This window comes from Lepisosteus oculatus, chromosome 4, assembly GCF_040954835.1.
Source record: "Lepisosteus oculatus isolate fLepOcu1 chromosome 4, fLepOcu1.hap2, whole genome shotgun sequence".
NCBI classification, from domain to species: domain Eukaryota; kingdom Metazoa; phylum Chordata; class Actinopteri; order Semionotiformes; family Lepisosteidae; genus Lepisosteus; species Lepisosteus oculatus.
The window spans coordinates 20419475-20438600 of record NC_090699.1 but is presented as its reverse complement, the minus strand read 5'-3'; the positions used below and the strand labels follow the sequence as shown (position 1 = coordinate 20438600).

Genomic DNA, 19126 nt, shown 5'->3' with positions numbered 1-19126 from the left:
TCATGAAGGCATTTCTCAAAAACATTATGAAACAAATTTACAATTAAAAAAGGGAAGATTCCGAGACAATAGTTTTACATTCTTTTATTACAAACACTTGGTAACAAAAGGCAGAGTATGTATCCATTACTTTTCCCCCATTTTTTAAACTAATTATAAAGACAACAGGGCTCCTTGGGCAAACATGAGATTTACCAAAATAGAGGTGGTTCAAAAATAATTCATAATTTTGAAAATGGCTTCACTTTCCAAAAACCACCCAAGCATTAACATTTTAAGTTATCCTAGATTTTATGGAAGAAAATGTTGTATTTTAATTTTATGTCAGAGCTGATGTAAGGTTTGTCTAAACCATATTAAAAGCTTTTTCTAATGCAGTTACCTGGCAGTTATACTCCAGTAGTCACATTCTTAAGAGCCTTGTCTGAACTGTTATCCTTAACCCCTCTACCCCTAACTAACTACTGTAATCCACCACTTAAAATAGTATAATACAAGGAATTACTTACGCAAGTCTAATTTGAGCTACAAAGTACAGGACTATTTTGTCAGTTAGAAATGCACCTTATTACAAGACTTAGACAAACAGGAGTGCTTTAGAATGACTCTAAGGAGAAGCACAACATATGAAGAATGTAAATGTTCCTTTGGCTGTAAACTGGCTAATCGACCATGATATATAAAACTTCACTACTTAAAGAGCTGAAAATGTAATAACACACAGTATATGATTTCTGCTAATTACTTTACTGACATAAAATAAGTTAAATTTAAGGATCATGAAAAATTCTATGCTGAACCTGAGGCAACTTATCTTAAGGACTTAAAATATTTTCAGAAAGCAGGGCTATAAATCTTTAAATCAAGAGTTTAAAAATACACAAAATGGAAAAAAATAAAGATCTGCAATATTTCTTTATATGTTAATCTGCAGTGCAAATGGAGTACAGTAGTTTTCTGCTTTGAAAGCAATGTATAAAAATACCTTCCTACAAACAATTCAAGTTAAACACTTTTTACACTGAAACAGATTAATTTGAACAGTAATCAATGTGTGCAAGTAACTCCCGGTGCTGGCTAGTAGGATACTGGGCTCTGCACCTTGGGCACTCAAGAAAACTTTCATCCAAAAGAGTGGAGGGTCTCACAGGGGATGAATGACTGAAGATCGGATCCTGTAAGGATGCTCTCTCCTCAAACTCATGCTTGTTGTAAGGACTACGCTCAGAAATATGACACTCGTGCAATTTATTCTGAAACACACAATGACACAAAGCATAAAATTAATAAAACAATGAAAAAATATTAGATATCAATAAAACAGCCTTTATGAAATTAGCTTGAAAACAAAACTTTAAATTATATGCAATTTTACAACTATAACACCTTTAGATCACATTGGAAAAATTCCATTATGTTAACCAATCGAATTATGCATATAATCAAGATCTTTTTCTGTTAGACCGATCTGTAAGGGATTGTAATACTAACCACAGAATCCAGTGGCACAGAGTCAGAACTCCAGTTCCTCGTATTGCTTACCGTTGTCTCCAGTCTTGTTATTTGGTCTCTTGCTTTGCGTAGTTCCTTCAACACTTTATGCAGCTGTTGCTGTAAACTCTGTCGATCAAGTTTTTCATTTTCAAAGTCTTTTGCAGACATCTGGATCTAACAGTAAATCCAAAACAGAATACACATTGGCAAAAAAAATTGTGTTTACAGCAAAGATATTGAAAGCAAACAAAGAACAAGAAGCTGAAGCATATTTTTAATAGCACTGTATTTAAAGGTTTTTGAAGAGCGGAAAATATATAAATTAGGCATGCTGCCATCTAACAGCGTACCAAGAACATAACCTAGAACAGAAAAGAGTAAATAATTTGGGAAAGGTGTAAAGTTCTTAGAATTTCAAATAAACTAAATAAATGCTGGCAGTACAAAACAATGATTGTTTGGTTTGTAGAAATGATAGCCACAATCAAAACATTTCATATTTTAACGTTTATATATAGTTTTAATTTCTTCACTAATTTCCCTAGATATAACATAACATAACATCACTTTATTAGCCCTGTACAATTTCTTGCATTAGGAATTCGTCTTTTTGCATACCCCAGCTTGCTTTCCGTGACACACACAGACACACACAGACACACACAGACACACACAGACACACACAGACACACACAGACACGGAGAGAAGCTTGGGGTCAGAGCGCAGGGTCAGCCATTGTATAGCGCCCCTGGAGCAGTTGGGGTGAAGGGCCTTGCTCAGGGGCCCAACGGAGTAGGACTCTCTGCCGGCTGCAGGATATGAACCGGCAACCTTCCAGTCACAGGTACAGATCCTTAGCCACAGTGCCACTGCTCCACCCCTATACTGTATGTGTGATATAGAATAAAACACTCCAAAGATATTTCTTCAGTATGAATCAATCATACCCCCTCCTAACCTGCTTTTGAAGGGGTGGGACAAATTGAGTCAGAATAAAAAGTATGTGATGGACAGTTTGGATAAGTCATGAGATCAAGAATCTGTACAGAACCTTTTACGTTACCACAACTATATTATCATTCTATAAAAAAACAAGTCATTTTAGACAAGAAATCAATACAGAAAGTGTTTCTCTTGAATTACTGAAATACTCTGATTATTTTCCTCTACTAGTACCTGATGCTCCAACACTGCAATTCTCTTTTGCTCCTCTTGTTGTTTTAATAAGGATTTCTGAAGCAGATTAACCTGCAAAAAACATACATTCATTAAACTGATTAGCAATAACATGCTAAAAATTTAAAGAAGCATGTAAAATCTACACCACCTAAAAGATACCTTAATTTAAAACAAAATCTAATCCAGCTAACCAGTATCATTGTTATACTTATACATTGTCTACATACTACAGTCTTCAATTCCACATATCACTATCACTTAGCACCCTATTGGACATGTAGAACATATTTTCATACGGTATCAGCAATAAGATGTTAAAATCTATCAATCATTAACCATCCATTTAAATAACTGAAATGACAGGGAATTTATAATCTCAAAACCCTTTTTAAAGGTGGGTTCTCTCATATGATCTGTAATCACCTAAATTATGCAATGCAGACAATATGTGCCAGTAGCTTTCTATACATACATTTTGGAGGGGGACATTAAGATAGGTCATATTGTGGAAGCATGAAGTGGAATTTTGCTTGAATACTTGTTAAAAACCCTACAATTCAGTGTCATGGGATCACTAATGGCCACATAATCAGGACCTCAGTTTAATAGTTTAATGTTTCATCTGAAGGATACTACAGCACAATGTCCCCAGTCACCATACTGCACTGGCTTGGAAGGTCTGGTCCAGAGGGAAGACTTTTACCTACTGCTCCACACCAAAATCAGCACTTACAGTAGCAACATGTCTTTCCATGGAGGCCTTGCCTGGAGACCTGGGCAGCTCAGGCTAGAACGTGGTAATACTGCTTTTACCACAATCAAATGGACACAAAACATTTTAATCAGAATAAATCTATCCAGATTGATTAGGATTAGGTTGGTAAATTTAATCTTAAGTAAGGGAAAGGTTTGTACACAACATTACTTTATAAAAGGTAGTATTACCACAGTACTATTGTGCTCTAGTTAAATAGATAAACATATTGTACTGTAAATTTCATACTAATTAATGTTTTGTGAGGCATGTTCTGATTTTGATGTTATACCTCTTAAATTTAGAATAAACTTAAATTTAGAATCTATTGTTTGAATCAACTCAAATGTCTGCAAGTTTCACTTCAACATGATATTATCCAAGAGCTGAGCATATTTCCCTCATAGCCAGGGGCATCTGCCATTGTTCATGCTTCTGGTCTCTCGGCGTCTGTATGAAAGAGTTAGCATCTGTTGGAGGACTGCTGCAGCCCTCATGGGCAACATGGCCAGCGTGCAGGTCCTCAGCAAGCTATAAAGGTTGCAGCAGCACAGCAGGCTGAGCTTGGCACTGTGGCTAAGGATCTGCGCCTGTGGCTGGAAGGTTGCCTGTTCAAATCCCGCGGCCAGCAGAGGAATCCTACTCAGTTGGGCCCCTGAGCAAGGCCCTTAACCCCAGCTGCTCCAGGGGAGCCGTATAAATGGCTGACCCTGCGCTCTGACCCCAAGCTTCTCTCCCTGTCTGTGTGTCTCATGGAGAGCAAACTGGGGTATGCGAAAAGACAAACTCCTAATACAAGAAATTGTATATGGCTAATAAAGTGATCTTATCTCTTATAATGCAAACCCAACAAACCCTAGCTGTATGCAAGCAATTGTCTGCCACCAGTTTGGGAATCCCCATTAGTAAGCAATGGCATTGATCACACCCAAACTGGTCATGCTGGTTCAGAGTACATGCTGAAACAAGAGCCTTAACATAATTAGTTGGGCTATTTGTGAACTCTCATAATGAAGGGACCCTCCTTACTGTTGAAAATATACTCGTAGTCTTTTAACACCTGTACACACTGGACCTGTGAGCCAATGTACTGAATGTGATGCTTTGGGCTCTTTCCTTTCTGTACCTGTGCCGACAGCTCAGACGACCTCTTCCTTTCTTCTTCGAGCCTTTCTTTCACACTCTGCAGTTCAGCTTTCAATCGCTCCACTTTGTCTCCTGAGCGCTGCTTCTCCTCTCCTACACATTGCCTGGCGTTGAGGCGTTCCGACTGGAGCTGCTGATCCAGATGTTTCACTTCTTGACACTTGCCCTCATACTTCTTTTTTGCCACAGACAGTTCGTCCTTTAGTTGGCTTATGGTCTCCTTCTGTGCCTCCAGGTCTCTTTTGGCTGTTAGTAAAAGCTTGTCATAGTACTCTTGCTGGGTGACAGATTTTGTTTCTATTAAAAAGAAAAAGTAAAAAAAATACACATTTATTTTGAATTGCCTTCACAAATGCATGTAAAGCTCTGGCTGAAAAACAGTATAAGCTTGCTATAAACATGTTTGAAGTACTTTGTACTTTGATATATTTTCCAAATACATGTGCATTATTGGAAAACAGTGAATGTGTGAAAAAATGTTTCATAGGTGTCCTAATGCCATTTCTGAACACTATGAAATGTTTTTAGAAAGATCTGAAACTCTGACAATTTTTCAGCTTTAAAGACATACTTAAGGCTTAGTCTTAACTGAAAGAACAGCCAAAAGCTAATGCTGTCCAGATGTTGATAATCTCTGCCCACTTTTTTTACCTTCTGAATTGCCTGCTTTGTGTTGCTCCTGGAGCGCTTGGTTGGCTTTTTTTAATTGCTCTTCAAGCTCAAAGATGTGTGCCAGCATTCCCTTCACATAGGCCTCTCGCTGCTGGTCGTAAACCAGCCACTGCTGGTTCTTCTCAAGAGCCTTTCGGCAAAGGTTGTGAAACAACAATGGCACAGATTATATAGAAATACACAACACTTTAAATATATGTCATGACAGCTCTCTAGGAAAAAGGAACAATTATTGGCAAACATTGACAGTTTTTTTTTCATATCTTAGTAAGATTTCAACTATTTTCCATCATACATAATGGCCAGATAACAGGAAGAAAAACAGCATATGTGCGATTAAAGTTGTCCTTTAGAAACCTCAGAAATATTGCCAGGCTGCTGTCTCTGACTGTTGCTGAAAAGCAGGTCAACACATTTATCTTCTCTAGAATTGATTACTGCAATGCCCTACTCGCTGGGGTACCTAAATCCACTCTGAACCAGGTCTAGAGCAAGTGATCACATTACTCCCGTCATGGAGTCCTTGCACTGGCTTCCCAACCAGGCTTTGTGTTGACCTCAAAATCCTCATGCTCAACTATAATACTCTACATGGCTTGGGACCTCAGTACCTTTCTGACTTATTATCTTCCTACTCCTCACCTCACAGGCTTCATTTGTCCGACTCTGGTTGCCTGTCATCTAGATGCTTTCAGTCACAGGGCCTTCTCTTGCTATGCCCCAAAGCTCTATCCGCCCCCAAGGACCTCAGGGAGTCACCTTCCCTCAACGCCTTCACATTACATTATGAAACCATCTGTTTCTTTGCGTGAGTTTTATCTCCTAACTTTGATGCTGTTTTCATTGTTTTAATTCTTCTTTTACTTTTCTGCCTTTAAACTTTATTATTAGTAGTACAGCACAATACTCACATCCTTTAGGTGTTCTTGTAGCACAGCAATTTCACCAGGGGCAACCTGTCCGTCGGATTTGGATTTCTACAAATTACAAAACAGTGCGTGAAATCACAATGCTAAACAGCACCATTGAAGGGTTTATATCTGACTTCATTCTAACTAAAACTTATTCATACGTATCTGCAGTAACTAGTAACAGGCAAATGTATAACCAGTTAATTGGCATTTTGCAGCTATTATTCTTCTCAAGTAATCAAAACGGAGGTAGCATCATGGAAAGCCTCCTATCAAAGATATAAAGCTGCATTAGACACATGAATGCATTCTGACTGTTCAGATTTTATTTTCACAAAATATTGTGAGGCTGTGCACGAATCATCATATGCTCTGGAGAATTAACATCAACAGAGCATGGAAGAGAGCCTGACCCAGTCCTAAAATATTAGATTTTAGAACAAAGGATTGTTATATTGTTTAAAACATGTATAAAGATTAATGGCCTTTCAAACGATTATTTGCTGATTACTGGAAACCTAGCTTGACATACACTACCCTTAAAATTAAATCACTATTGGTGTGTAACCCAGGGACTTTGTGATTTGGGATGACCCCTGTGTAACCATTTTAAGTGACAAAGTAAATAGCCATTTGTTTATTCAACTGATGATCATTTATAAAAACTCTGCTCTCCTACATCCCTTTTTCCTGACATTCCTGCCTGTGTGTCTCCAGTGACAAGTCCACAATCCTAACCACTGCACCACACTGCTCCTGTTCAAGGATCGACTTCACTTAGATGATCTTTCTCTGAAGATCATCTTTGGCTGAGCTGAGTCAAGTTTCAGTGGGCAGTAGAATAAAATAATCAAGGCCACAAAGACTGTTCTTTTCTGTACTTTAACATTCTAGGAGATCTCAATATTTACTTTATGTTGAAACTTTAAAGGTCTGTCAAATGATTACATGCATCTAGCCTAGTTATGTACTGAAATGCTAGAACTACCTCACTATAAATGACATAAGCATCCATTCAAAGAGTATATCTAAACTGGACAACCACTCATTTAAATTTAAGTGATTTTTCTCACCCCCCAAAAGGTTAAGAAAAAACAGAACAGCAGTTATATTACATGTGCATTCATAAATATATTAAATTGTACTGGCTTAGTGAAAATACTGTGCTATTATCTACTTCAAAAGGAATAAACTTAAGGCTTGAAGAATATTGTTACACCTCTCTGTAATGCTGAGTTCCAGCTTCAGACGTTTAAACCCATAATCCTTAAAGGACAGGAAAGTATGTTTTAGGTATTCTTTGTCATGAAATGATTTCTTGATAGTGATACTTTATTTGGCAAGTCAGAAAAGTGTAATTCCAAATCAAAGTATGCATTTACTAATGGTATTGAAAGTTGTTATTGCATACTATTATGTTTAAGGTCCAAAATCTGTATTTTTAAGGGGCAGAAGTTGATATTTGTCCTTATGCAGATGTTTACATATAATAGAATGCCTGCATTACAAAGATGTACCAAAGCATTCAGAACTCTTCTATATTCAAACACCAACTGCTTTTTGTACTTTCTATTCAGAGAAGCAAGTACATTTTAAGACAAGCCACAACGCCATCTGGTGAAAAACAAATTTCTACGAACATTGTTAGTTGAAGCACTTAAAATGTTGATGGTGCCATCTAGTGGGCACTTAAAACGTATCTGTAATATTGCTGTTTACAAAAAGTTAATATAGCAACGTATTACAGTATACTGTACGTTAAATCAACTAATAATAATAATAATAATTGCTTACACTTATATAGCGCTTTTCTGGACACTCCACTCAAAGCGCTTTACAGGTAATGGGGACTCCCCTCCACCACCACTAATGTGCAGCATCCACCTGGATGATGCGACGGCAGCCATAGTGCGCCAGAACGCTCACCACACATCAGCTATCAGTGGGGATGAGAGCAGAGTAATGAAGCCAATTCATAGAGGGGGATTATTAGGAGGCCATGATGGGGTAAAGGCCAGGGGGGAAATTTGGCCAGGACACCGGGGTTACACCCCTACTCTTTTCGAGAAGCGCCCTGGGATTTTTAATGACCACAGAGAGTCAGGACCTCGGTTTTACGTCTCATCCGAAGGACAGGGCCTGTTTACAGTATAGTGTCCCCGTCACTATACTGGGGCATTAGGACCCACATGGACCGCAGGGTGAGCGCCCCCTGCTGGCCCCACTAACACCTCTTCCAGCAGCAACCTTAGTTTTTCCCAGGAGGTCTCCCATCCAGGTACTGACCAGGCTCACACCTGCTTAGCTTCAGTGGGTTGCCAGTTGTGAGTTGCAGGGTGATATGGCTGCTGACAACTGAACTCGAAATGTTAGGTGGGATTGGATTTTATCATATTTATTTTTTGCCTCTGTTGCATTTAATATCTGGGAACACACAATGATCAGAAGTTGAGTTACACTGAGAATACAGATAATACTTAAAGAAAGCAAATCAGAGGCAGGGTTTTTTTTAATTAAAAAACTTAAAGCTTTTAATGTTAGTCAAAGTGTGCTAGAGATGGCTTATTACAGCCTTGTTAAGAGTATGTTTGCATGTAATATGACAGTGTGGTATCTAGGGGTGAAAGGTAAGTATCAAAGTGTGAGAATGGCAATGTGAGAAATAACTGGGAAACGGCAGACCCAGCCTGGTGATTTATACCATAACCCAGTTCTCACAATGGTGAGGAGTATTGCAGCTCTTCCCACTCCATCTTCAGTTTGTAATGCTCCCATCAGGAAGATGGCTTAGGGTACCAAAGTCAAGCAAAAACTATTTATCAGAAGTTCTTTGTTCCCTCTACAATAAAACTGCTTCATGGTGGAAATGTATGTATTTAGGACAATAAGCTATCTAAATTATTTTTAATAACACTAATCTTATGATACAATGAAACAGAAAAAGATTTCATGGTATTGTATAAAATTACAATATGGTTCTCACAGTCCCTCAAATATCAATATCCAGGACACTTCCATGATATTTTTGGGGTTTTCCATGACACCTATGTAGCCATTACATTCCCACTTGTAACTACACTACACTCACCTCTTCCTAATGGTGTTAAAATGGTGTAGGTTAACTCAATCAGAAACATTATAACCTTTAAGTGGCTTTTGTCCCAACGCACTGTGTAAATACAAGTCTTATTTATACTTTCCATGTATATTAAGGTCATTTTTCATTACTTGAGAAATGTCCAGCTTTTTCTGAATATTCAGAACATGAAAAAAACCTGCAGCATACTATCACAAAACTTTGATCTTACCTGTAAGACAGGGTCTTGCTCATATTTCCTTTCAAGTTCTTGGCACTTTGTTGAAACTACCACCAATCTGTTCTTCAAGTTTTCTGTCTCCTCTGCAAGAGAGAGAAAGAGCTTCTCTCTCCTCTCTGCTTCCTTATTCTTTTCTTCTAGCTGGGCCTGCAGCACAGACACATTGTCATTGCCTCCTGATTTAAGCTGCTGCTTCAGGGTAACAATTTCTTTTTCTTTGGTGAGGAGCTGCTGGGCATTCTTCTCCTTTATCGTCTCAAGTGCAAGAATCTTCTGCAAAAAATAAGTTTGTATTGATTAAAAAAACACTCATATAATTACAAATAGAATCCCTCATGTTCACTACTCCTGATCACTTTCTGAACAAATACCCAAGAACTCCTTCACTATATTCTGGGTTTTTGAAAGAAAAATGAATCAAATGTTCAATACCAAGATTTTGGATACCAACACAAAAACCTAAACGTAATTTGCTTTCTACTGAGGGAAATCTGTTATTTTACTGAGCCCTCATTAACTAATGAAACATTTCATTTTAAATGTCAAGTCTTAAACTGAAGAAAACTTTGATTGTATTCTAACTTATATTTCTTTTTTTGGATACAATCTTTAATATAGTAAGAAAATATTTTCCAACTTCGTTCATAATCTGTAAAACTACAGGTAACCATAACACAGTAACCAGCTGTTCTTCTGCACACCTTCAGGTATGCTGTGCCAAGCACTATTGTGTGTTCAGGAAATGCTTTAAAACAGAGCCTTGAATTCACAACAAGGAATCAATATTTAATGATTTTTCACTAGATGCTTAGTTTAAACTCTTTGGAAAGGAAAGCCATGGACATTGCATGCCATTAACATCATCCCATGAACTCTCAATTCATTTCATTTTTTTTTTTTACAACAGTATTTGCCAACACTGCATGAACACTGAATCTGAGCCTCTACAGAAAAGAACAGTTACAAAGGACAGGAGGCCATCTGGCCCATCAATCCTGTTTGATAATTAGACGTCATCCAGCTGATTCCTGAAAGATACCAAGGTGCCAGCTTCAATAACATGGCTAGATATCTCGTTCCACACTCACACAACCCTTTCGACTACTTTCATGTTTTAAGGGGAAAATATAAAATGGTAGTTTTAATACCGTACCTCTAGAAGTTTGCTTTTTTCTGACTCGGTTATCTTGCCTTTATGTTTAGACATGTCATCCATTGTCTTTTTCAGAAGAGCATTTTCCTTTCGCAGTTTATCGAGCTCCACGTCAGATCTGGAGCTGCCCAGCTTCAGTCCCAGCTTGTTGACAATATTGTCTTTTGCATTTTTGGATGTCATAATTTGAGTGTTATCTAGAAAAGATACCATTTATTAAAATAAAACATGTACCAATTATCCAATGATATAGGTACTAACTGAAAAGCGATTCGGGCGGATATTTCAAGACAAAAATACATTAGATCACATACACAAACGAAGACGGGATACAGGGAAAACTCTAGAAAGAATAAAAATCAAATCCATACCATAGATCTTATAAATCTCTAAGTTAAATGATGGGAAAGGCCTGTATCGCAGGGCGTGGAGAGACAAATATCAGCGCCACAAGTAGTAATTAAACAAACGTTTACCGTTATAAACACTTAAACAGAAGACATGGACGTTCTTTTTTAGCTACATATATATATACACACATTGTTACACATAATATAGTTTAAACTTTAAAGAGATCCAAAACGACATGAATAAAACGCGAAGACGTCAAACTCCTTAGAAAAATAAAAAGTGAGCAGTTAAAATAATAAATTAAACAAGCTGTGCGTGTGAAGGTACTAAAATTGACATATTTACAAAACAGACCTTACCGTTATTCTTTCCAGCTGTAAAAGACTTGTCTCTAACATCTAAAAAAGCGTTGGTGTTAGACAGCTCGCTCTTTTCCGGGATTGAAATCAAGTTTGAAAACAGCGCCGCGACGTCACTTCCGTTTCCTTAAATATGACGGAGACGTCAGAGCGCTACATAATTTTAAAGGAAGGCTAGTAAAAAGTGCATATAACCTTTATTTTTGCTTATTTGTTTCCACGTATTAGATATTTTGGAGAACGTCACTTGACATCAAGAAATAATAAGGTTAAGGGAGTTACAGCAGTTACAGATTCTTTCGCAGCATCTTTGCAATTCTTAACTTTTTGAGTGTGGTCGTCTCTCACAGCCAGATTGACAAATTTCAGATTAAAATGTGCTAACAGTGTTCATCACCTGGGGGTCTTAAACGTACAGTATGTATGTGATTAGTAGCAGAAGATATAATTGTGTACATGAATCCTTTTGATCTACTCCATGTCTGAAAGTAACCTGGTTTATATTATCATAGACAAAATCATATTTCTTCTGCTTACGAAATGCATACATCAACTAAACAAACACTTCAACTAAATGAACGTAGTTTGGCCAGTTGTTTTTGGCAACAGACTGTTAGTTTATTTTTGTGTCTGTGATTCCCATTCGCTTTTACTCATATTCACTGTAGTATAGACTCTCACACAGTAATCAGTGTGGAAACATGACTATACTATATCTTTATATTCAGGTATCATTTATTAAAAATAAATCATCCCAATTTCTGTATGTCCCTCCAAAACTTGTGTAATCATGCACAGAAATATTCACATGGCAGAAATATACAGCATGGTCATATATACAGTGTAATTACTAATTACTATATAATTACTGGCAATCCACTGAAGCTAAGCAGGTGTGAGCCTGGTCAGTACCTGAATGAGAGACCTCCTGGGAAAATCTAAGGTTGCTGCTGTAAAGCACTTTGAGTGAAGTGTCCAGAAAAGTGCTATATAAGTGTAAGCAATTATTATATTATTATTATACATCAATAATATTGATCTGTAGTGATGAGCATATGATTATAAATCTAAACTCCTCTAAAACTCCTCCTTAAACTAAACTCCTCTGTTATTAATAGATCCTTGTATTATCAAAATATACTATAGGGATCCTGCATTATTGATAGATCTTACCAGACCCTCATTTATTAATAGAACTTCCATGGCTTTTGTGGTATTAATAGATCTGGGCTACTTCATTATTTACAGAGCCTACAGAATCCCTGTGGTCTAAAACCACATTATTAATCTCTAGTATCATTAGAGATTGCTTTCAGAACTGGCCTTCATGGTTCCTGCACTATTAATAGAGCGTTATGTATCCTACAATATCAATATGGCCATTGTACTATGTATCAACAAAAGGATGCAGGTTTTCTGTGATAAATCACAACTCCAGGGCTTGTATTTTATACACAGAGCTTCTGGAGGTCTTGTAGTTTAGGATTACTGGAGCATTGTGTGTCATTACTGCATTTTCAAAACCCTGTACTGTATATTCAAGTACTACTAAACAGAGGATACTAAGTATTCAATAATCTCTAATTAGACCACATTATTACTGATTATTATTGAACCCCTGCATACATCTCCAGAATCTCCTGCTTTTTCTTCCTTGCATACAATATGCTGCGTATTTATTGCCTTAGCACAAAATGAGAGAATCCCCTAAAAGCAGCTCAGCCCACCTCCAGGTGTGATTATAGCTACTTGGCACTGATTCTGGAAGGGTCTTGCTAATGTCCATAGTTAAATAAAATAAATTCCTTACACTTAAATAGACTTTTTCTGGACACTCCACTCAAAGCACTTTACAGGTAATGGGAACTCCCCTCCACCACCAATGTGTAGCCCTCCTGGATGATTCGACAGCAGCTAAAGTGCACCAGTACACTCACAACACATCAGCTATAGTTGGGGAGGAGAACAGAGTGATAAGGATTATTAGGAGGCTGTGATTGGTAAAGCCTAGGCGGGAAATTAGGCCAGGACACTGGGTTAACACCTCTACTATTTAAAAAACACCCTGGGATTTTTAATGACAACAGAGAGTCAAGACCTTTGTTTTACATCTTATCACCAGGACAGCACCTTTATTACAGCATAGTGTCCACCTCACTATACTGGGGCATTAGGACCCACACAGACCACAGGGTGAGCACCCCCTACTGGCCTCACTAACATCTCTTCCAGCAGCAGCCTTAGCTTTCCCAGGAGATCTCCCATCCAGGTACTGACCAGGCTAACACCTGTCTAGCTTCAATGGGTTGCAGCTGTGCGTTACAGGGTATATTAAATATGGGATCACTCTACCACTGGCAGTTGACACAGACCTGAATGAGATGTGAGAAGCAGCTCAACAGCTTCTTGCGGGCTGGCTTGCACTTCCTGTTGGAGTTGTTTTTTTACAGTCCAGCCGTTGCCCGTAAAACCTTTGGAGAGACGTCCTGAAATGACACACTTGTCAGCTCTGCTGTTGCCTCCAGCAATACACCAGAGGCACTTGCATCGCCAGTCATGACTCACGTCGGCTTCCTTTCCCATAATGCAGCAGAGCGAGGAAAAGAGCTGGTCAAGCACCAAATTAAAAAATAAAGTGCTTGCATCGGTTTATAATTTCACAAAATGAGACCCCACAGTAAGGTTCTTAAGACCTTTGCAATACTTATGTAAAATGGTTAAACAGCATTTTAATTAGTAATAAATTCTTTTTAAATCATAATTATTTTGACGTAGCGCACAAGTGATTTATCAGTTCTGTGTGCATTGTGAAGATTACTGTAATACATAACATAATATCCTGGAATTAACATTATATTAAATGTTCAGTCTCTAATCAACCGTTTATTCGTTCTGTACGTACTTGTATCCATACTGTACTTTAAACGGTACGATTATTAATTAAATAATGATTTAACCACAAGGTGGCGTTTAACCCCGATTTATTGTCTTCCGAATTTCTTTAAGGAACAAAACCTGAGGCGAGACAAGTCAGGTCGTTTAGAGTTAAATAATACACAGAAAACAACAAGGTGCATCACACTGCATTCTGATACACATCACATGAGCGAAACGCGAAGTCAGAAAGGTAGACGGAGGTTTGAGATTCGAGCTACTGTATAGACAAAACTGCTCTGTACTTCCCTTGGAACTGAAAAAGTACCTCGATCAACATAGTTTATAGTTTATTGAAGTTACTATGTATTTTTTTTTAGGTTTTAATTAAAATGTGCGAATACAACTATGATATACTGCACATAGATTAAATTACCATTCTTAACCAGAGTATATCCCATACAGTATGCTTTATAAGACAGTAGAATGTTGTGGAACATTTGCTGACAGCAGGAACCAATTTGTAGTTATTTCCACCCTTGAACTCTGAATCCCCCCCCCCCCAAATAAAAAGCTTTACCTGCCTGATGTTTTCCCTTTAATACAGGTATTTGCCACTCCCTAAGTTCCACCCTCTTCTCCTTTCCCAAATTGCACAAACCGTGCGTTTCCTCTTTAGCTGCGCTGCTCCCTGTGAGACGTGGAAAAGCTGTCGCAAGTGAGCATGCAGCAACTGGGTCGGCTTTACTTCGGTCTAAAAACGGAATAAAAAAAAACAATTCGTCGCCGCAATGCTGCGTGTAGCTGTGGAATCCGCGAAAGGTCTGCCCAAAAAGAAACTTGGAAATCCAGACCCCATAGTAACCGTTGTCTTCAAAGGTAAGATCTTGCCTTTCTCACCTTTGATGGAGTTAAGTCACGTCAGTTAACAGGAGTTTTTTTTTTATTCACGAAGTTATTTCAAGCATCAGTAATCAAATTTTTAAAAAAGAAATCCTTAAACGCTGCAAATATGACCTTGAAAAGTACTCGTTTCTGTTTTTTTCATCATCAAAAAAAGTTGGGCGTTTTTTGTTCATACTATCAATCAGCACAACATTAATAAAAAAAACATTTTGCAAGTGTGATCTCGGCATATTCACACATTTTTTTGTGTGTGAGGTTGTGTGCGCTTGGTGGAAACGAAAACCTTGTAAAACAAGCAGAAATCGAGGAGCGAAGTGGAATATGTTATGTTTAGTCAGTTGTCTATGCAGGAGATTAAATCGGAGAGACTAATTGGGAAATATCAATTTTAGAGTCTGTCAGTGATTTATTATAGTTTCTTCAGATCTCTTCAGAAGCAAGGGTACCTCAATCCCTGCAAATCTTTCTGAAGGATAGGGGTAGTCATAAAATAGTCTTGCATAGATCAATCCAAAACAATAGAAAATAATGCACCACCATTGTATATTTTTTATTTTGATGTTAGGAAGGACATTAAACATGCATCCTATGCATCTGTCAGGCACTTGGCCCTGAGATATGTCTGACCCTTCCCCTCCTGGCAACCGGACAGTTTACCTCCGCTGCACTACTACATCAATTACAGCGTCAATCATCCGTTGGGTTCCAGAGGCGTTCAGGCAGGTCTAGACCATTTTGCGTCGAAAAGTTTAATATGCGTCACTGTGTTGAATAACAAAGCCATTCAAGATGCTTCTGAACGGCACAAAGAGGTGTTTGCTCACCAAGAATGGTTAAATCTCTGAAGAGTACTATCTACCACATGCGCTAGATAGGCAGAATGGCCTCTCCTGTCGATTGGCACCGTTCTCATGTTCTTGTTCAGTCTTCAGGAACGCCCAGTGCAATGTGACAGACCAGAGGAGAATGAGGTCCAGAAAGACCAAATAAATTGCGGTTTATAATGAGTGTCATTTTATAGCACTTAGAGCTTGACTAATGTTAGGAAAACCATAGAATAGTTTAGATGATAGGACATGATTTCCAACCAGAAAGCCCATTTTAGTGGTTACTGTATTGAATATCGTAGCTACTGTAACATGGGAATTCATACTTGTATTCGGAGATGGCGATTTACTGTATATGTGTAAAAGACCGAGTTACTTGATTTGTGTTTATCATGTTGCATATAGGGAAAAAATGGTTGACTAGATCTTAGGCCAAACAATATGGTGCTCGCATAACCCCAGTTTACCAAAGTGAAATATCTTCCACGAACAAAAAAAACAGCAACTCCTTATGAGTCAGAAGATTAAGCAGTCTTGTTAAATTGTATAATAAACAGGAAAAAAGTTTGCATAACAAATCTTTACAGTGGAACAAAATAAATCTGCATGGAATGAACAACGTTTTCGTGAGACTATATTTGAACCCCTTAAAATGATGTTTAAAATTTCACGTTGAAATTTTTTTTGTACTGTAGGGTTGGAAGCCGTTTCCTGTAGACATATATTAAAGAAATGAAAACACGTTTGTTCAGGATACACTAATTTCTTATGGTCCTTTTTCCTTAACGTATTGTAGAAGAACGCACGTCTGTTAGTATTTTTTTTCCACAAACAAATACACAGTCTGCCGAATTAAGCAGCCAGGCCATTGTTTTTCAGAAATAATTTATACTAATCTTCTGGGGCGTCCGGTGGATTTTTGTATTCTGTGTTTAGAGCTACACGATGAGCACATTTAACACAAACCCAAATCAGCAACAGAAATCTGAACACATTGGGACAACAGAAACACCGGAGTTTCCGCCTAATGGATTTTTTCACGAAACTAAAACTGAGGGATATTGGTCCATCAGATGCAGACTTTTGAACTTTAGAAATCTGTTCATCCCCATGAAATGGAATTCCAGATTTTCACATTGAGGCGATAAAATGGAAAAAAAAAGCATACCCAAATAAGGGGATAGAGCTTGAATCGCTGCCTCCTTTCGCTAACACTAATGGCTGTGCTGCTGCTTGCGATCATATTACCTTTGGGTGTGGATTTTTTTTTTAAGGAAGCAGAATTTCAACACGGAGTTGCCTCATTTTCCATTTTAATAATAACCTCCTTCGTTTTTTAAGCTCCTGCATTGCACAATTGTTATTAATTTCTCTTGCGCTGTTCAAATACATTATGTCATCCAGTATTTATGTCACGCTGGATGCGTGGGTTTTGAGTTCCCCCCTGCAATCCCTGCCCCCCGTACAGTACGTCTACTTTACATTTGCGAAGAGCGTAATGCTCTGTGTCTGTAAGGGACAACACACGTTCCCATGGTAGGCATGCTGTTTGTGTGTAGCATTGTACAGTATGTAGCCACTGTGAAATCAAAACTCACGTAACAAGCTAACGTTCTAATAGAAAAGTTCCGTGTGTGACAACAATGGAACCTGAAAAAAGTAGAACTGACGCCCTTGGGGTAAATCGTGACAAAGTTGATCTCGCATGACCTTTGTTTTTCGTTGAGGGTCACGTTCATCACTCTTCCCCAGGCCGCAGCGGTACAGAAAATTATAACCCTTTTGACATTAGGGAGTCCCTGAAAGGCCTATGGGACAGAAAAGTGTTCAAATAGCTTTGTTTACAATCGCTCTCCTACTATGAGATACTCAGATTAAAACTTTTTTTTTTCAGCCGAGAAGAAGAAAACCAAATCCATAAACAGTGAAACCAATCCTGTTTGGAATGAAGTAAGGCATTTGTTTTTATATCTGTGTTCCTTGTACCCCCTGTTCCAATATTTGCCAAGTCTGAAATTGCAGGGATCTTTACATTGGTACAGTAAATCACTGCTAGTGGGAGAGAAGCCAGGGACCGCTTTGTTCTTTAGAATGTGGAGGTCAGTACTGTTTATCTTGTACCTATGAAAGGAAGTTGCAGCAAGCACCTGAATTTGAATACTTTCTCGAGAGAAAGTTGACTTAGTAATCAAAACTTTCGTCTTGTGAACTTGATTTTACAGTTTTGATATTTTTGTAGTAAATCGCTTTTATACGGTGATCAGTGCAGATCTGCAAAGCCTGTGATGCTGAACGGTTATGGATCAACGATGTACCCATTGGATTTGACACTCTGCCCAGTTTTCCCTTTTTTGGAATCGTCTTTAAATTAATGACTTTGCCACTAGGACAGAAATGCTGTTTTACAACAGAGAAACTAACACTAATTTCCTTTCTAATTCTAGGTCCTTGAGTTTGATTTAAAGGCAACCCCTCTGGATTCCTCTTCATTTATTGAAGTCATTGTCAAGGATTATGAAACCATTGGTCAAAATAAGTATGTACCTTCAAATGTGATTTAATTTGCATATTTTCTGTCAAAAGTTCAATGTAGTGACTAGACCAAACAAAAGGGAGGCACCTTCATTAAATCTGCTGTTCTAACAGTAAGTACTTGACTGATAAAAAAGACCTTAATTATAAGCAATAATCAACAAGAATTGCAAGTATTGTTGCACTTTGCTTTTGTACAGTATGTAACCCTTCAAAAACACATCTGTCAAGCAAATAATCTCGTTAAACAGACAAGTGAGTGTTCTGGGGTTTCAGTTTTATAGCAATAGCAAAGGCCTTGCCCTTTTGTCTTTTGAAAGGCCACTTGAGATTTTTTTGGGTTAAGCCAGTTGTTAAAATTCCTGTCTGTGCCTGTTCTGCTATTGAAGAATAATCAGCTCTTTGCAGATACCTGGAGGTGTTTGCTTTTGTAATGAAGAGTCAGCAGTACAGTGGAGGTCAATCGCCATCACAGAGACAAGGGGGTATTGGTTGATAGCTGTGTTTGAGGAATGTCAAAAGCGATATTCGGGGGATGAGGAAACATGCTTGTGTGGCTCTTCTTTCATTTAGTGCTGTTAAGAGCGTGAACTGTGTGGCATTACCGGATACAAAAGGCTTGAGGTTCTTTCAAACAACCTGCCACAGGA

General features: G+C 38.1%; 2 protein-coding genes across 8 annotated transcripts in view; one reads left to right on the top strand and one right to left on the bottom strand.

Annotated features, from left to right (window-relative positions):
- Nucleotides 1-68: 68 nt before the first annotated feature.
- Nucleotides 69-13833, bottom strand: cep55l (centrosomal protein 55 like). Of its 3 annotated transcripts, none has more exons than XM_015346234.2 (9): nt 13710-13833; nt 10628-10824; nt 9466-9747; nt 6158-6223; nt 5226-5376; nt 4555-4871; nt 2672-2743; nt 1543-1668; nt 69-1253 (listed from the first exon to the last, which is right to left on the bottom strand). In XM_015346234.2, the coding sequence occupies exons 2-9, from the start codon at nt 10808-10810 to the stop codon at nt 1032-1034; spliced, it is 1419 nt and encodes a 472-aa protein (XP_015201720.2). In that variant the 5' UTR covers nt 10811-10824; nt 13710-13833; the 3' UTR covers nt 69-1031. The 3 variants fall into 3 exon arrangements, with proteins under 3 accessions (XP_015201720.2, XP_015201717.2, XP_015201718.2); XM_015346231.2 differs by lacking the exon at nt 13710-13833 and adding an exon at nt 11338-11448; XM_015346232.2 differs by lacking the exon at nt 13710-13833 and adding an exon at nt 11333-11439.
- Nucleotides 13834-14859: 1026 nt separating this feature from the next.
- Nucleotides 14860-19126, top strand: part of myofl (myoferlin like) — a 50636-nt gene continuing 46369 nt past the window's right edge. For all 5 annotated transcript variants that reach the window (XM_015346400.2, XM_069188920.1, XM_069188921.1 and 2 more), the window contains exons 1-3: nt 14860-15090; nt 17839-17894; nt 18389-18480. In XM_015346400.2, the coding sequence (XP_015201886.2) occupies nt 15003-15090; nt 17839-17894; nt 18389-18480 (236 nt within the window). In that variant the 5' untranslated portion in view covers nt 14860-15002. The remainder of the gene's footprint in view (nt 15091-17838; nt 17895-18388; nt 18481-19126) is intronic.

Bases quoted from the DNA above. Each gene is read 5' to 3' on its own strand.
- cep55l (XM_015346234.2), bottom strand. From the start codon at position 10,810: ATGACATCCAAAAATGCAAAAGACAATATTGTCAACAAGCTGGGACTG. The intron at 4,872-5,225 runs GTAAAAAAAGTG...TCTTTTTAATAG, and splicing joins CAAAGCAGGCAATTCAGAAG to AAACAAAATCTGTCACCCAG. The intron at 1,669-2,671 runs GTACTAGTAGAG...ATTTACTGTTAG, and splicing joins TTGCAGTGTTGGAGCATCAG to ATCCAGATGTCTGCAAAAGA.